The sequence below is a fragment of the Pelodiscus sinensis genome, chromosome 6 (assembly GCF_049634645.1).
Source record: "Pelodiscus sinensis isolate JC-2024 chromosome 6, ASM4963464v1, whole genome shotgun sequence".
Classification (NCBI taxonomy): domain Eukaryota; kingdom Metazoa; phylum Chordata; order Testudines; family Trionychidae; genus Pelodiscus; species Pelodiscus sinensis.
This window is the reverse complement of record NC_134716.1, coordinates 56,905,967-56,924,235: the sequence shown is the minus strand read 5'-3', so window position 1 is coordinate 56,924,235 and position 18,269 is coordinate 56,905,967. Positions and strand designations below refer to the sequence as shown.

Here is an 18,269-nt window from a genome sequence, read left to right as displayed (position 1 = left end):
TACAATTACATGTAAGGTAGTAGAGGAGAACAATCATTACCATCATTTCACTTCATCTCTGCCTCCACACCCAAGAAGATACTTGAAACCATCTGGAAATAAAAAGACTAGAACTGAGGCGGGGTAGCCAGTTTTAGGCCTTCTGTTTCCAGATGGTTTCAAGTCCTACTGTGCCAGGGTCCTTTGGTAATCTCCAAAACCAGGTTTCTTGTGGGACGGGTGTAATGAAGGTGGGGCAGTGGTAGGAAGGGCTGGAGCTTGGAGGATGTGTTCAGACGAGCTTTTTCCCAGCCAAACTGTGAATATACTCTGATCTGTAGATGGTGGCCCATGGACCGGAAGTTTGAGATCCCTGCAGTAGAAGAAATGTGGGTGGGTGACTGTATGAGAGAGAGAGCTAAAGTAAAATAAGTTTTGTGTTTAATTTTGAAAATACATTGGATTGACCTCAGAACTTTCTCCCATGGGAGTAAGCATTCAGGTCTAAGTCCAGATAAAAATAGGCATATTTAGAAGTAAGCATGTTTCTGCAATATACAATCAAAGGCTTACTGCAGTTTGTTGACAGCCACAGTAAGACAAACGCTCAGCCTTGAAGCAGCAGCACAATTGATTTAGGGTGGGGAGATGCACTGCCCAGTGATTATATTTATCTGGCTTAAGGAACATCACCAAACATGGCCTGAAAGAATTTTTAAAAAATTGGTTGTGCCCTCTTTTTGCTAAGAATACACTTATAAAACCTGAAAGAGTCCTACACTACCTACTTAGCAGAAAATATTTTGGGTTTTTGATTTTGTTGTTGGTTTTTTGTTTTTGTTTATTTTCCATTTTAGATTCTCCGCTCCTTTGAGGCTTAAGAACTCGGTTGTGACCACCCTGCAAGCTTTCTCCTATTGCACCACCACCCCCAGCAGTGCTGCTATTTTGTAACCTATGAGGGGATCAACAGCTTCTGCAGGCCCCTAGGCAAAGTGTGGAGGGGCGGGGCAGGGGGCAGCCAGCAACCGCCCGGACTGCGACACTGCCGCCTCCTCCTCCCAGGTGCTCAGAACCATGCAGATTGGCTCTCCAGCAGTGATATAAAGGGTCCAGGGTTCTGGCCTCTTGTTGTAGTAGCAGCAGCGGAGGCTCAGAGCCTGGGCTCCTTTGAATCGCCAGGTCCCAGGGCAGCTGCTCCCTTTACCTTCCCCCTGTCAGTGGGCCTGTAATCCATTGATCAATTGCCCACCAGTTGGATATCTAGACATTAGGTTTCAGTATCGTCTTAACTGAATTCACTGCTCTTCCCTTGGGCTGTGTCCAGACTCAAGGGTTTTTTCGAAAAAAGTAGCCTTTTTTTAAAAAAAACTTCACCTGCGTCTAGACTACAGCCGTGTTCTTTCGAAATTAAATTGAAAGAACGCGGCTTTTCTTTCGACGTCAGAAAACCTCATTTCACAAGGAAAAATGCCTTTTTTCAAAAGTGCTCTTTCGAAAAAAGGCGTTCTTGAATGCAAACAGGGCTTTTTCAAAAGAGAGCATCCAGACTGCCTGGATGCTTTCTTTCGAAAAAGCGGCTTGCTTTTTCGAAAGTACTGCTTGCAGTCTAGACGCTCTTTTTCAAAAGAGGCTTGCAGTCTAGACGTAGCCTTGGTGGGCATTATTCTGTAGGTGGTTTTTCCTCTCCATTCATTTGAGCTATATAAGGGGAACAAAGTTAGACACTACTAGAGTATCTAATGAAGAAATGCATATGCAACACAGGAATCTTAAGTTGTGTTTTAAGAGGCAAAACATGAGTAATACCTGATTTTTTTTTTTTTTAATTTTCATTTTTTTTGCTGTAGGCTATGTCAACACTGACAATTGAACAACAAAACTTTTGTCTTTCAGAGGTGCTCCCTGCACACATCGAAAGACAAAAGTTTTTCCACAGCAAGCGCCAAAGTGAACAGTATGTTGTCGCCGAAAGAGCTGATACAGTGACTACGCTGTTGAACTTTGACCAGTCAGCTGTGTCCAGACAGCCATGTTGCTAGCAGCTACATAGTGTAGAAAAAGCTTATTTTTCCTTGAAGAATTCTCTCCTGCCCTGAGAAGACAGCCTATCCAGTAGTCTTTTTTAAAGGTGATATTGTAGGGGTTTTGAAGTCATGCATTTGAGGGAGTTACTCTCTGACTTTCAAGATGATCTGAATTATAAAGATCTTTTTTTCTTCTTGAGGGAATAATGTGAATCTGCAGCGCACCAGTTTTCAGTGCACTAACTTGCCTGGCGTAGTTCAGTGAGGCTATGTCTACACTGCGGAGCTATTTATCCTGTGTCTTAACAGCATGCCCATTATTTTGAAATATAATGGGCTCGCTAGTCCAACATCCCTGATACCTCGTTCCACAAGGAGTAAGGGATGTTTTGGAATAGTGGGTTATTTCAAAATTTGACACTGCGTGGATTGTGCAAAATTACGAAATAAGTTATTTTGAAATTGACTCGAAATAAGCTATGCAATTTGCATAGTTCAAATTGCGTAGCTTATTTTGAGCTACCGGTACAGTGTAGACACAAGCTGAAGATTCTGAAGTATAGCTTGACATAGTACACTTTTCAAATAGTAATGCATCAAGCCACATTCTTTGACTTTCACTGCACAGTATCATTGTCCACTGTACATTTATAGTCTAGGTTGCTGCACAGTAACTTTAGTCTGAACAGCAAATTTGTGAAAATGGTTTTGTAGTTCTGCTCCTTTGAACCTTAACCATTTCATATCACACTTATTCACTTGGCAGTTAAAACTACCAGACTTGTTCACTCATTCAGAAAGTCAAGTTGGGCTCTTTCTGACTCACACATCATCACAAGTGACTGTCTGTGAGCCAAATATTACTTTCATTTTATCTGGGCAGTTGCATTGTCCAAAAACTGCCCTATCCTGTTTTACGTTGATTCTTTACACAACACTTTATAGTACGAGAGCCTTCCACTTCTGGAAGAAGATCGCTGTGAAAACTCAAAAGCGTGTATTTTTCATCAACAGAAATTGCTCCAATAAAGTGCATGCAGCAACACTGTCATTTGTTGTTTGTTCTCTCATCCTCTCCTGATGGGAGGAGCATGTGCAGTATAGTATCTTGGAAAGTTAAGTACACGTGTTGCTGTATATTTTTGTTATAAAAGAACAAGTCAAAGAAATGCATCTTGCACTTGGAGACAAAAGTGGTGAGGCTCAGGTGTGTGTGTGACAGTCCTCAGTTGTTATTGACCACAAGATTCATGCTAGAACTTTAAGTGGTCTTTTAGATATCCAGGCCATGGAGCAACTTGAAGATAAGGAACTTGATTCCAGCTTCTATGGGAAACCTATAGAGAGAATTCAGGGCAGATTTGATGTGCTTGTGGTTGCCTGTGTTGCAGTTTTCTGTGCTAGTTCGAGTTTCCTAAGCACTAGGCATATCATAATGTGGTAGCACATCTGAGAGGTGAAGAATTTCCTTTACTGGATTTGAATAGCTATTATTCAGGGAGTGGATATGGAAGAGAATTTGAAAAAATTGATGGCCCTGTAGGGTGACCAGGTGTCCAGTTTTTGACTGCAATGCCTGGTCAAACAGAAAAATTGGCAGGTCCAGTCTGATCAGTGGTGCTGCAGGCCTAACACAGGCTAGTCCCCACCTGTCCTGGCAGCATGCTGTGTCCAGAAGGTCCGGCCCCTGGGTGAGGAGGGAACACAGGTCTCCACACGCTGACCAAGAACCAGCTCTACATATGGACAAGAGCAGTGCACAGAGCTTCCTGAATCTTCCTACCTCTCACCGTTGAGTGGACCTGCTGGCCACTTCAGGGGTGCAGTGCAGAGCAAGGACAGACAGAGACTTCCTTAGGCCCACTGCGTGACTTGGAGCTGCCAGAGGTTTATGCTCTGCCCTCTCCTGCATTCCAAACTCCAAGCCCTCTCCTGCATTCCAAACCCCTAATCTCTGGCCCCACCCCAGAGCTCTCAACTCTTTGCCTCAGCCAGTGTCCTCCCGACATCCTGAACCCCTCCTTTCCAGCCCCACCTCAGAGCTCTCTCCCCCCTCTATTATCCCAATCCCCTGCCTCAATCCATAGCCCTGTCCTGTATTGTGAATCCCTTGGCCCCACCCCAGAACCCTCACCCCTGCTCCAGCCCAGTGAATGTGAGTGAGGTTAGGGGAGAGTAAGTCACCATGGGAGGGGGAAATGTAATAGGCAGGGAGAGGGAGGGGCATGGCCTGGAGAAAGGGACAGGGCTAGGGGGCTAGTCTGGTTTTGTTCAATTAGAACCCCAGGCTCTGCCATTCGGATTTAACTGTTGAATAGTTTTGCACAAGTCAGGAAACTAGCTGAGATTCCTAATCCTGTTTTGGGTCTGTAGGGCTGATAGAAGTGAAAAGTAGAAAAACTGTTATCACTTAAGTATCAGCTGTGGCCTTAGGAGGCAGCTATCCTAAGGAAGGAGAGACTATTTTTAATGGCTCTGCAGAGTAGACTTACGTTCAGTTTGAGTCAGACACAGCATTTTTAACAATCTGTCAATATTTTGTTTTTGAATGCTCCCCGAATAGTACTGGAGGCTTCTAAAACCACTTTAGAAAAGTGGCTTATACATTTCAGAAACCTACAGAGTTGTAGGATTCTCTGAAGTTTTAACTACAAGAATCATTCCTCTGGAGGAGGGGACAAGTAGGCTTCTGTTGTGTAAATTTACTCATGGAAAGCCCTTGCATACCATATCAAATTATGGGCGGATGTCAAAAATTCTGCCTTTGGTTAATTGGCCCCAAGGACTATGGCTGTTGATCTTGTCTGTCACTTCAGTTATTCCTGCCTCTTCTATACTATGCATTTTTAGTGAATTACTGATGGCTATCTAGTCATTCCCGACTAGTGCATAGTGAGCAGGGGAGTGCAGAAAGAGTATCTTCTCACATGAAAATGGGCTTCTTTAGCTGTGCTGTAATTTTTTCTTTAGGACAGCAGCTATTACCATTTGGTGAGATTCTCATTTTCCCTGCTGAACTTGTGCCAGCAGTGAAGACCAAGGTTTCCTTAGGGAACAACCTAGGAGCCCCCACTAGCAGAAGCTATGGATCTCTGATTTACAGATACAAAATTGTATTTCAGTAGCACTTAGTACCCTGTGCAAAGGCATAGGCCCCATTGTGCTAGCCCGGGGGGGGGGGGGGGGAGGGAATAGAATGGCAGCTGTTCACCATGACTAATCCCTGGAGGGCTGCTGCCATTATATTTATTTGCATCTGTGCAAATAAATTTATGTATGTCTGATTGCAGCTCCCACTGGCTGCAGATCACCATTCCTGGCCAATGGGAGCTGTGGGAAGGGACTTGGACCGAGACACCATTTCCTCCAGCTCCCATTGGCCTAGAAGGTGATCCACAGCCAACTGAGCTGCATTTTCCCGTAACTGGAGTGACACTGGAAAATATAGTGGCACCAGCCTGTCAGAGGCTAATTCTGCAGAACTGGATCCTGCCCATGGGCTGCTATTTGCCTGCTCCAGTGCTAGCCACTGTACAAACATATAGTAAGAGACAGGCTCTGCTCTGAAGATCTTGTATTCCAAATAGTTACAACAAAAATGTTATGGGTGGGAAACTGAGGTACTGATATATTAAGTGATTTGCCCAAGGTCTCACAAAGTCAGAAGCATTCTCAGGAATTAAACTTAGATTTTGAGTTCCGTGCTTTTAACACTAAGACCATCCTTCTTCCTGAGTGTGTTCTCGTAAGTTTACATGGATATCATGGAGTATTGGATTTTATGGTGCTCCATGGTGTTTATTCTGAAGGCGCACTGCTAAATGACACCATCAAATCAATGATTTGAGTCTCTAGCTTCCTGATTGCAGCTTGAAAGATACTTCTGTTTAGCCAGACTTCAATGATCTGGGCTGTTTATAGCACCTTTTTTCCCAAAGACCTCCAAAGCACTTTTCATGTGTATGTAAAGACTCTCAACACCTCTGGGAGGTATGAATTCTGCTCACCAGGAAATTGGGTCTGTGTCTGAGCTGGGAATGCTAATCTGGAGTCTAGATTTTTGCCTCTGCTTTTATAGTTGGGTCAGTATTTCCACTAAGCATTGTTCTTTAGCCTAAACATGTACTAAACATGTATCAAAAGGAACTAATAAATAGAAAAATGTTCCTACAGAGGTAAGTTCTAATGGAGTCAGAGTCCTCTCATTAAGTAACTCATTGCTTTAGTATCTGTTCTGTATCCTCTGGTCAGAAAATCTAATATGTATGAGAAGTGTGGAATACTATAAAAGATGTATGTTATTGAATTGCTGTGCTGCAGAAAATTCTGTGACTGGGCCTTTAAAAGTTATGATACATGGATGTGCATGGGGGCAAGCAGTACAAAGATAAATGGAAATAATAGAAAACAAACTTGGGTCACTAAAAAATCTTAGCTGAATTGCTTCACATTCAACATGGAGCATGGAAACAAAATAATTTATTAGGAAACCTTAGTTTAAACAAGAAAAGCAGCTTTTTTTCTTTCTTAAAATACTTTAAATCATTACTGTCTTCCAGTGATAACCACTTAAGTTTCAGAGGTCTCAGAACTAATTCCAAGCAATATGCAGTAGTGAAAAGTGCAATTTAGATTTAAAAAGTATTTCCCTTTGTAGCAAGTTGCCTGAGGCCCCCCTCAGCTTGTCAGTCACTGTAATGAAATATTCAAGTTGCTACTCAGTGCTGCTTTTGACTTAACGATTTTCTTCTCCCTCCTGCTCTCTCTCATGCACATTCCGGCATGCTGTAACAAGTAAAACTCCACCCATTCTGAAGACTAAGACGTGGGGGTGGGGATGTAGATGGAGTAAAATCCATAAACTGCAACTAGTCCTGGCAAATGAGTTTCTGTAAGGTGCTGTTTTCCAAGTTGCTTGTGTGCGGTGAAGAAAGGGGCGGAATCCTTTGCACATAGCTGAGTGCTGATTTGTTGAATTCACAGAATTTTTTCCCCTCATAATCCCACCCACCTTTTTAAAAAAAATAATAAAAAGAAGTTGACTTGCTGCCTCTCAAAGAGCACGTCAGCTGTAATCTGGCCTCCAGTGAGTTACACTGACACCATGAGCTCAGAAGCTGATGAATCTAAGGAAGGTATGATTTTTAACTTTTTCAGAGGCCTTGATTTAAAAATATAGTGCCGTCAGGGTCGTCTTTAGGGCTGCTTTTTTGCAGCCACAACAGAAAATGAATAAGACTTCTGCTCGTTTTAGCATTGAACCATTCATAAGAGGGGAAGATACTTGGGCAGAATCATCTAAAGTAATGACGGCTTTTTAGATTTTACTGGAATCAAAACAACTGCAGTCTTGATTCCAAAGACAGCTGCTTATTTGTGCAATGTTGACCCAAGAGTACACAAAGTATTCGTAATTTTTTAAAATGTATATTAAAAAGCTTTTGAAATTGGAAATGCTGTATCGTTGTAATAAAAGTGGAAGTTGTGTAGGGGAGAAGTGAAAGATCATTATTTTTGGAATGAGCTTGTTGCTGTGCCTGACTTCCTTTTCAATAGAAGTGCATACTTTTTTGGTGGCTAGGTGTGTTAAACTGAGAGGAGTGTGCCTGGAACTAAAGCAAAGGGTTTCATTTACTCTGTGTAGCATGAAAGTGTGGCAGAGCTGGAAACATTTCAACAAAAACACAATTATTCATCAATGTTGATATTTAGGAGGGTTGTTTTGTGCAAGTTGCAGAGGGGATGGTGGAAAAGGGGAGTAATTTCCTGAAACTCTGTATGTATACAAAAGAGCATTTGTGCAGAAGGGAGGAAAAAAGTCAAGCCTGGGATAAAAAAATTGATTTCTCAGAAAAGAATTTGATATCATGATTTTCCTAACTAGTCTCTATGGAGACTCCAGAATGAAAGAGTAAAAACAGTATGGCTCACACAAACTAGGTTAGCAATAAGAAAACCTAAGTGTGGCCCATTTGGTAGCAAAACAGACAAAGCTCTTCAGAATATTTCAGAATGCTACCCGCTCCACCTCACCTTTTCCTTACCCCTTCATGGTGAATGCTTGAATGTTAAAATTAGTATAGGATTAGACTTATTCTTGTATATGATGCGAAAGACAAGTATATTTAGCTGATCTTCAGAAAAATAGGACTAGATCAAACAAACTTTAATGATACAATGGCAATATAATCCATGTATTTAATGACTAAACATGATATTTGGCCTTCCTGTAGTACTCAGAAATTATGCATATTTTTCTCCCCAGATGAATACCCTAAAAACTCAAGTTTTTTCCAATAAGATATTTAAGCAATTATTGTAGTATTGTAATACCTTGTCTTGAAGCAACTGTTGTGAAGAAAGAGAGAATGTACATTCCAATGGCAACATGCACATTCCACCTCAGTTGTACTAAAATAGGAGAGTAAGTAGCATGCATGCCATGGAATGAAATATGCTCTGATTTACAGACAAGAGACTTGAGAGAGTTTTGTGAAGTGCACTTTGTCAAAAATTACTTTTAAGGCAAAGCTCTTACTTTGTCTGACTTAGATTCTTAATTTTTTTTGGTTTTTACACAGATTGTTTAATTTCTCTTGACATAATTGGAAGGGCCATGGTCTTCATGCTTTCAAAATAAGGGGTTGTTTTCTGAGGAGAATGCTTTAATTGGTAAAATAGCTTTGACCTGCGTAACTGTTCAGCAGAAAACAGATGTATAAAATGTAATCTCTGCCTACTGATACTCACTCCTGCTCTTTTCTATAGTTTGTTACTGCTTCTATCAGTCATTGGAAACTACATACATAAATTGGTTTTATATTGGTGATTGAATTGTACAAAAATGATTGGTGCTGCATGAAGTTTTTTTGGTGGAATTCCTTGTGTCTTGAGATGAGAATACAGTAACAGGGTTTTTAATTATTATGGCCTACAAATAAAGACAGGAGAGAAAATAACTAGGAAAAAGGCTATATACAGTCAACAAAACTGAGTCATACCTGATGCAGTTGAATATTGCCAGGTAGCTCCTTAGCCCCAGGCACAACATTAAGGGTGTGTCTGTGTTCTAGTCAGTGAAAGGTGTGACTGGCATGTGTAGACTTTTCCAAGATAGTATTGATCTTGGTAGTTTGAATAACAATAACAGCAAAGCTACAGCAGCATGGGCTTCACAACCCAACCCAGGACCCTGGTTATGTCCTTGAGGGGTTGGTTAGCCTATGTTGATGAAGCTTTACTGCTAATGTTCACGCTAGCTAGATCAGTTGGTCTCAACTTTTCTTGTGTTACCCCAAGTTTACCTTGCTTAGATTCTGCTTGCTTAGCAAACCAGATATATAATAATACCGTAGTGTCACATCACACTATTAATGAAAAATGACTTACTTTCACATTTTTACCATATAATTATAAAATATATCAATTAGAAGATAAATATTGTGTTTACATGTCTGTCTACAGTACATAGAGCAGTATAAACAGGTCATTGTATGAACTTTTGGTTTGTACAAACTCCTGCTTTTTATATAGCCCATTTTTTAAAATAAGCAAATATATACATGAGTTGATATATTCCCAGGAAGGCCTCTGTATAGCCCCAACCCTATTCTCTGGTTGAGAACCATGCAGCTAGATCATACCTTGCCTGGGTAGGGCTACATGTGCTGCAATCACACTTGTGATTGTAGTGCAGACTTACCCTAATACTGAAAACATAGTCAGGACCCCAGGGATGAATCATTATAGAATCTTAGGATTGGAAGGGACCTTTAATTAAGATTGGCAGGGGGCTTCCCATGAGCAGAGCCAGGAGTGCTCTGGCTGCTGGTCCTGCCCCTGGGGGGAGCATCGAGTAAGTGTGTAACCGCTAAGAATTGTTGCAGTTACACGATTATTAAAATAAACAATTTCTGACATCCCTAGACCGTACCACACTGGTTTTTGTGTAACCTGCTCTTAAAAATATTCAGTAATGGAAATTCCATAACATCCCTATGGAGTTAGTTCCAGTGCTAAACTAGCCTGACAGGAAGTTTTTCCTAATGTCTAACCTAATCTCCCTTGCTGCAATTCACACCCATTGCTTCTCATCCTAACGTCGGAGGTTAAAGAGAAGTATGTTTCACCCTCCTCCTTGTAACAACCATTTATGTACTTGAAAACTGTTATCATGACCCCCCTCAATGTGTGTCTGTTCTCTAGAACAAAACAGTTTTTTTCAGTCTTCCCTCACAGATCATGTTTTTTAGACATTTAATCATTTTTGTTGCTCTTCTCTGGACTTTCTCTGGATTATACAGGCTGAACCTCCCAAATCCGGGACTCTCTGGTCTGGCAACATCTGTGGTTCAGCAGGGCCACGGATGTTGCTAGAGCAACACGGGCTGGGGAGTCCCAGCCTGGCCAGGCGACATCTGGGGAGCCCCTGGGCTGGCTGGGAACCCCCAGCATCTACAAGACCAGGTGGTGGATGGGGAGCACTGGGCATCAGGCCAGGCGGCGGCTAGGGAGTTTTGCCCTGGCTGAGGAATCCCAGAGTCAGACAGGAGGGGAGCTGCCTGCAGCCGGGTGGCCCCATCCAGAAACCCCGGGAAAGCCCCAGTGACAGCAGGCTTGGGGTGACCAGGCGGCACGGCCAGGAACCCCATGAAACCTTTGTTGGCAGTGGGGTTGGATGACCAGGCAGCATCTGCTGGTGAACCCCCAGCTGAAGCGGGGCTGGCAGAGGTGGCAGTCCCAGCCGGGGAACTCACAGAATTTCCAGCAGCAGCAGGGTGGTTCCAGTAGTGGGGTGGGGTTGATGGAGTGTTCCCAGCTTGGGAACCCCCATTACCAGCAGGGTGACTAGGTGGCCCGAGCCAGGAACCCTGGGGAACACCCTTTGGCAGTGGGACCCCGAGAGACCCTGGGGCAGCAGGCAGGCAGCAAGGTGGGGAGCCATGCCAGGCAGAATTAGCAGGACCAGCGGCACGGCAAGGAGCCACAGGGAGAGGAGTCCAGGATTGGGGTAGTCTGTGGGGAAGCATTGACTTCCCCTGGTCTGGCAAACTCCCTGGTCTGGGACAGCTCTAGTTCCAAGAGTACCATACCAGGGAGGTCCAACCTGTACACATCTTTCTTGAAATGTGGTGTCCAGAACTAGAAATGTTATTCCAGTTGAGACCTCATCAGTGTGAAGTAGAGCTTACAGCGCTCCTCCTAATACAGTGGTATCCAACCTTTTTACAACCAAGATCACTTTTTAAATGACAGACCAAGCCAAGATCTACCGCCCCGCCCCGCCCTCTCTATTCTTTTCCTCTCCATCACTTGCTACCCCCAATCCTTATACTGCTGCTTTTTTTAAAAGGTTTTTCAACATTTGGAAGTGGTGCTCAGCCAGGGTGCACCATGCTCCACATGGGCTGTTGCAGAGAAGAAGCTGCCATGGCCAGCTGGCCGGGAAGCTGCTTCTCTTCACTCCCTCCTGGCTACCCTGCGCTCAACCCGGGAAGCTTGCTCCAGAACAGCTGGAGCTAGACACAGCCTCCCTGGGCTGAGCGCAGGGCAGCTGGCCTGGAGGAAAGAGAAGTGGCTGCCCGGCCAGCTGGCCATGGCGCTCAGCCAGGGTGCACCAAGCTCCACCTGGGCAGGCGCAGAGGAGAAGCCGCCGATCAGCTGGAGCGCGGGGCAGCCTCTTTCAGCTGAAAGCCACAGTCAGCTGGCTGGGGTTTTTCAGCCCTCCCGACCTCCCAGCTCCCACCATTCCTCTCAGCTACTCACCTGTGTTGTTGCTCGGTGAGTAGCTGCTCCTTAAATGAGGAAATCTAATGTAAATGTACTACGCAGGCGCACAGTTCAGAGAGGGCTCAAGAGCTACTCTTAGAGCCCCTGAGATCTACCGGTAGATCACGATCTACAGGTTGGTGTCCACGGTCCTAATACATCCCAGAATGTTTGCTCTTTTTTTTGCAGCTGTGTTACAGTGTTGTCTTAGTGTTGCCTTATTTACTTTGTGATTCACTATGATCCCCAGCTCCTTTTCCACAGTACTCCTTCCTGGACAGTAATTTCCCATTTTCTGTGTGTACAACTTATTGCTCCTTCCTAAGAGGAATACTTTGCATTTATCCTTATTGAACTTAATTCTATTTACTTCAGAAGTTCAAAGCGCTTTCAACCCCTCTCACTTAATATGGTCCGCAAAATGTATAAGTGTATTCAATTTGCCATTATCTAAATCATTGTTGATTATATTGAACAGAACAGGACCCAGAACTGATCTCTGCAGGACTGTGAATCATTGATAACTGCTTTTTGGGAATGGTTTTCCAACCAGGTTTGGACCCATGTCAGAGTAGCTCCAAGTAGATTTCATTTTCCTAGTTAGTTTATGAGAATGCCATGCAAGACAGTATCAAAAGCCTTCAAGATACATCTCATCTACTACTTCTCCCCCTCTTCCTCCATCCACAAAACTTGATACCATGTCAAAAAGAGCTATTTGGTTTGACATGATTTGTTCTTGGCAAAGCCAGTGCTGATTATCACTTTATTTTCTAGGTGTTTTCAAATTAATTGCTCAATAATGTGTTTATAACAGACTTAAAGCATTCAGATTCTGTCAGATAGCTGACTAAGTAAGCCCCTGTTCTAACTGTAATGAGTGCTTTCTGTATAATCTTGACAAATACAAACTGTAAGTAATATGCAATTTTTTTACAGTAAAAGTAAATGAACCATTGGAACCATTTACAAAAAGAGGTTATTGGTTCTTTGTCATTTAAAGGAATTCAAATCTTAAGGCCATGTCTACACTGGAAAGATTTGGCAACAGAAGTACTGTTAAGTCGCCAAAAAGAAATTCAACAACTCAGGTTTACATACCTACCTTTTGTTGATATATTGTGGCCACATTTTTAGATTCCTGAACAATAGAACACCACAATGTGGGTCCAGGGGCAGATGACCGTTTTGCGGGGCCCTGGGCAGCATAATTCCACGGGGGCTCCCCCTTTGCCACGGCGCATGCGCAGTGACGCCATGTGCATGCGCAGCGGCGCCACAGCGCATGTGCGGGGCTTTCTGAAGCGCAGGTCCCGGGGCGGCCGCCCCATTCGCCCTGCCCTATATCCGCCTCTGTGTGGGTCTGCATCTCACAGTGCCTGGTGTCCCCTTCACTCGCTAAGCACTGTGGGAATGTGCAAGATAGCACGAGGTATTTAACATGAAAAATATTCCATCAGCTCTCTCTTTGCTTCCCAGCCCTCCCAGGGCTTCCAGCTTTCTTTCATGCAACTTGAATGACAGTCCTGGTTGTGAACTCCAGCATCTGCTATGAGAAATCATGGATTCCAGACTTCTCTCCCATGTTGGGTTGAATCTGCTTAGGACATCACACATTGGAGCAGAGCTACTTATGAACTTAATAGCAGAGGACAAAGACTGATACGATGACAGTGTGGGTGACAGGGACAGCAGTGAAGTGGCATTGCATTGGGCTGTCACAGAGCAACTGCGCACAGTAGAGAATCGCTTTTGGACTAGGGAAATGAGCACTGAGTGGTGGGATCATGCATGCGTGAGATCTGTGTGTACATTGATGTTCTGTTTGGGTACAACACAGACCCAGACAGGGCTTAGTTCACATGAATACAGTCTCAAGTCGCGGCACTATCACCACCACCACCACTACCACCACTCCCTCCTCCACTTGCAAGACTAACTTCCCCCACAGTTGCTCAACCCAACCCTACTGTGCTTCAATATACAGCAATTTACCACCCCACAATGATGACGCCGCCTCCTCTCCCCAGCTACACTAGGGCAACTTATTGCCCACACCATGCCACCGCCCCTACCTGCACAGCAACTTACCCTGCCTCTCTTCGCTTGCATCATGCTTCATATTCAGTTGCTGAGAGTCCTCATAAACCTCAGGACTTGAGAACGATTCCTCACTGCCTAGCATGCAGATTATCCCGGGATGGAGTTCCATCTCCTCATCTGCTTCCATCTCTTCATCAGTAACTTCTGTCTCCAGGCGAACCCCTATTTCTGACTCTGTGCTATGGGAAGTATCCACATTCTTCTTGGATGTGGACATGGGGTCCCCATCCAGGATTGCATCCAGTTCTTTATGAAAACAGCATGTTTTGGGTGCAACACCAGACGGGCTGTTTGCTGCCTTCCCCTTCTAGAACACTTGCCTGGAGTTCCTTTATCTAGGTTCTGAATTGTAGAGTGTCTCGATCGTACCTCTTCTCACACAGGGCTCGAGAAATGTGACTGTACGTGTCCCAGTTCTTACAGGTCACTCACAGCTGTGGTTGCACCGATTCTTCACCCCAAGCTTTTGATTAGCTCCAAAAGCTCTGGGGTGCTCAAAGCAGGAGAGCATCTTGAGCGACAGCCACCCTTGTTTTCCTGAGAAAACATCAAGAAGATCACTACACAATGAGCCAGGCACCAGGAAATGGATTTTAAAGTTGACAGGGTTTGCAGGTGGGAGGGGTGCATTTTTTTACCTATTTGTGTGGCTGCAGAGCAGTGGAATCCAAAGCACTACCTAAAGTGGCTAATCAGGCATTGTGGGAAACATGGAGTTCAATAACCTGAACAAAAAGCTTGCTGTAATACACACTGCGTGATTGTTGACTGTAATGGGTGGGGGAAGAGACAAAAGTCCCTTGTGGAGCTAGACTTTTTTGTCAATAAAGCTAAGTGTTTGTTGCGACTTTTCTCAGTTGCAATGTGAGAACACTTTCTGGGTTTTGTTGCCAAGAAGGACTTGCCAGTGTAGACAAGGCCTTAGAGTGGATGTCTTTCTAATATCATAAGATATTAGGTTTCATTCAGATCTTAGTGGGTGAAATTTTATGGCATGTATTTTGCAGGCAGTCAGATGATTGTAATGTTTCCTTCTGACTTTATAAGGTAAGACCTTCTGTAAACAGATAGCAAGGTTAATGTGGTAGCATACCTATGGTGTGCAAAAGGCTAAAAAATATCGAAAGAAAACTATTTTATACCTTCTTTTCAATATTGCTGTTTATATTCTGCGAAGGAAAGCACAAGAGGCATGTTGGTTTCCATTGTGTATTGGTTTGCAATGTTCGGCTGGCTTGATAGTTGAATCACAGTTCTCACTGCAGGGGTGGGTGCAAGAGAACATGAAATGATGTTCAGGGAAGTGCTGAAATTAAACTGGGTGCCGCTGAGCCCCAATCTTATATTTATATAAATCTTTTTTTATTCACCCACTAAAAGAACTGTACTCTGTGGCAGGGTCAGTCCCACTCCTGGGCCCCTGACCCCTGTTCAGCCCACTGTCCCACAGTCTAGGAGTCACAGTACAGTAAACTTCCGATAATCTGGCACCTTTAGGACCCAGGGGGTGCCGGATTATCAGAAGGGGGGGCTATGAGGGGTCTGGAGTGGGGTGGGAGGGGATGCCACCCCAGACCCCTCATAGCCCCCCCCTTACCATAGTCCGGCTCTGCCCCAGGCGTCCCTGATTCAGCCGCTGCTGGTCAGTTTCAGCAACAGCTGAATCAGGGATGCCTGCAATAGAGCAGCTGGGGTGCTGCCGGGTTGGTCCTGCAGTGCCGAGGGGCAGCGCTACGGCACCAACCCAGCAGCGCTCCAGCTGCTCTTGGGGACGCCTGGGACAGAGGAGCTAGGGTACTGCCGGGTTGGTCCCGCAGCACCAAAGGACAGCGCTGCGGGACCAACCCGGCAGGACCCCAGCTGCTCTGCTGTCAGCCGACGGTCAGGGCAGTGTGTGCGTGTGTGTTACACCCAAGTCTTCAACTGCTGAGACACAGAGTCTCGTTGCAGCGGGCAGCCTAGGAGGCTGGAGGGCACCCTGAAAAGTAGTTTAACGTCCGTGACTTTACTGCTAGGACCGAGGTCCCGTCGCAGAGGGTAGCCAAACAGGCTAACAGACGCCCCAGTGTGTACAGGAAGAGCTTATTATGCTTCAGATTTTAGCTGCTAGAATTTCATAATTCCTTCGCAGCGGGCAGCCTCGGGGAGACTGAGAAGCGCCCCAACTGAATTTTGCCACCTGGGTGTGACACAAATTCAAACGCCCAAGCTCTTCCTATACTATGTGTGTACTATACGCCTAAGACTTTAACTGCTGAGACCGGGGGTCCCTTGCAGTGGGCAACCTGGAAGAGGTTGAAAGGCGCCCCAATAAGTGTACAGGGAGAGCTTATTACGCTTCAGATTTCAGCTGCTAGAATTTCATAATTCCTTCGCAGCGGGCAGCCTCGGGGAGACTGAGAAGCGCCCCAACTGAATTTTGCCACCTGGGTGTGACACAAATCCAAACGCCCAAGCTCTCCCTATATCTGTCCCTTTATGACCGGCTGAAGTTCTTTTGTTTGTGTTCGGTTCGGGTACAGCAGCACGGGTTCAAGTCAGAAGTTTGACACACACTGGCTTATTTATAGGAGAAAGAAAGAGAAAAGAAATAAAGAAACTTGGTTCAGTGTATATAGATATATATATTTTATAAGTGAATGAGGGCACCCCACTTGTTCCCAAAGTTTATAGCAAAATCACCTTACCAAAGGTGATTTACAATAGAAATGAAGCAGTTTGACTTTAAGAAAACTATAATAAAGTAACTAACTTACAACAGAGAGACAATTAGAGTGTACACATAAAGAAAACACATTGCAGGTACAATTCTCACCCCTGCGTTCCAGACTTGGCGTGGCCAGCGTCTTTCTCTCAATCCCTCGGGAAGAAGTAGGGCGAGGTTGGGCGTCCCACGGACCTCGGGAGACAATCAATACCTGCCAGCAGGTGTAGGTGATTGGAGCTCAAATTGGGTGGGCAACTCAACCCTCTTTATACCCCTTGGGTCACATGGGCTTCTTCCTGGTCTCAAGTGGCCAATCAGGAAAAATGGCTTTGAATGCCAAGTTTCCCACGAAGGGTGCAAAGCATAATTCACACCTGGGAAGATGCAGACAATGGGCACCTCTGGTATGTGATGGGCGAAGATTCCTCTCCCGAGACAGTGCAGGCGTGTCAATTACTGATACTAGCCATCACGGCGACGGGAGGCCTCCCAGTCGTCAGCTAGCCCATTTACTGTCTGGTTTCTGTTTATGGTAGAATAAGGGACAGGCACCACACCTGCGTTCCCAGGGCATCAAAGGCTGACTGCCTTTCTCTTGCTCTCTGGGGGGGGAAAAACAAGATGGGGCTCGTGGAAAAACAAGATGGGGTTTTGTGTCTGGCTACATCTGCCCCAGGGGACCCCGATTCAGCCGCTGCTGAAACAGATCAGCAGCTGATTCCAGGAAGCCCGGGTCAGAGCTGCTCTGTCCCGGGCTTCCTGGAATCAGCCGCTGATCTGTTTCAGCAGCGGCTGAATTGGGGACCCCTGGGGCAGAGCAGCTGGGGTCCTGCTGGGTTGGTTCCGCAGCGCCGAGGGGTGGTGCTATGAGACCAACCCCGCAACGCCCCAGCTGCTCTGCCCCAGGCATCCGGATTCAGCCTGCTGGTGAAACTGATGCTGCCGGACCATCAGGAGTCCTGGAGCATTGGATGCCGGACTAATGGAATTTTACTGTATATGGCTCACTCGCCTTGGTTTGAGATTTGTTGTCTCCCTGTAGTCTTTAACAAGTTTGATGCTGTTCGTTTGGCTCCTCGGATGTCTTTCTCTCTCCAGACTCCTCCTCCACTCTCCAAACTCCTTCACAGCTCTCCAAACTCCTTCTCAATTCTCTCCGTGCTCTCACCACTGTCCAAACTCCTTCTCAGCTTTTTTTTCCACTTCCATCAAGTTCTTTCACCTGCTGTATCACCCTTGCTCTGTCACAACTCATAGTAGTAATGAAACTTGCATTTCCACTGCAGTTTGAAATTGTGAACTACCAGAGGGATTCCCATTAGATGTATTTTTGCTACTCAGAATCAATGTAAAAAATACGTTATTGTCTTTGGGCCTGTCTTTTACAGGATCAATTGGGAATGAGAAAGGGACTCCATCCTTCATATGTATATTGTTCTACTTCTAGGGTATGATTTTGGTTATACGGTACCTCTTGTGTGGTTTTGCAGCTTGTGGATTTGCAGCTTCTGCCTTTGATCACTGTTTACTGTGTGGTCCAGAAGAGACTATTAAAGGGAAACAGTGACTTATAACTTTCTGTTCAATTATGCCAAAACATGCTGTGTTAATAATGTTGCTCAATAAAAGTTCAACAAATACTTTTGTATTGATCTTTAAGCCACAGTGCCGTTACTTCCTGATCT

At 44.9% G+C, this 18,269-nt stretch overlaps 1 protein-coding gene across 2 annotated transcripts in view; it reads left to right on the top strand.

The window, feature by feature from the left end:
• TNFAIP8 (TNF alpha induced protein 8) overlaps positions 1-18,269 on the top strand; it is an 87,156-nt gene that overhangs the window by 46,858 nt on the left and 22,029 nt on the right. The window contains exon 1 of one of the 2 annotated variants that reach the window (XM_006134498.4): positions 6,877-7,141. The exons of the other annotated variant lie outside the window; for it this stretch is intronic. Within the exon in view, the coding sequence (XP_006134560.1) occupies positions 7,111-7,141 (31 nt within the window). The 5' untranslated portion in view covers positions 6,877-7,110. Of the gene's footprint in view, positions 1-6,876; positions 7,142-18,269 lie in introns of those variants that run through there. 2 annotated transcript variants of the gene reach the window in all.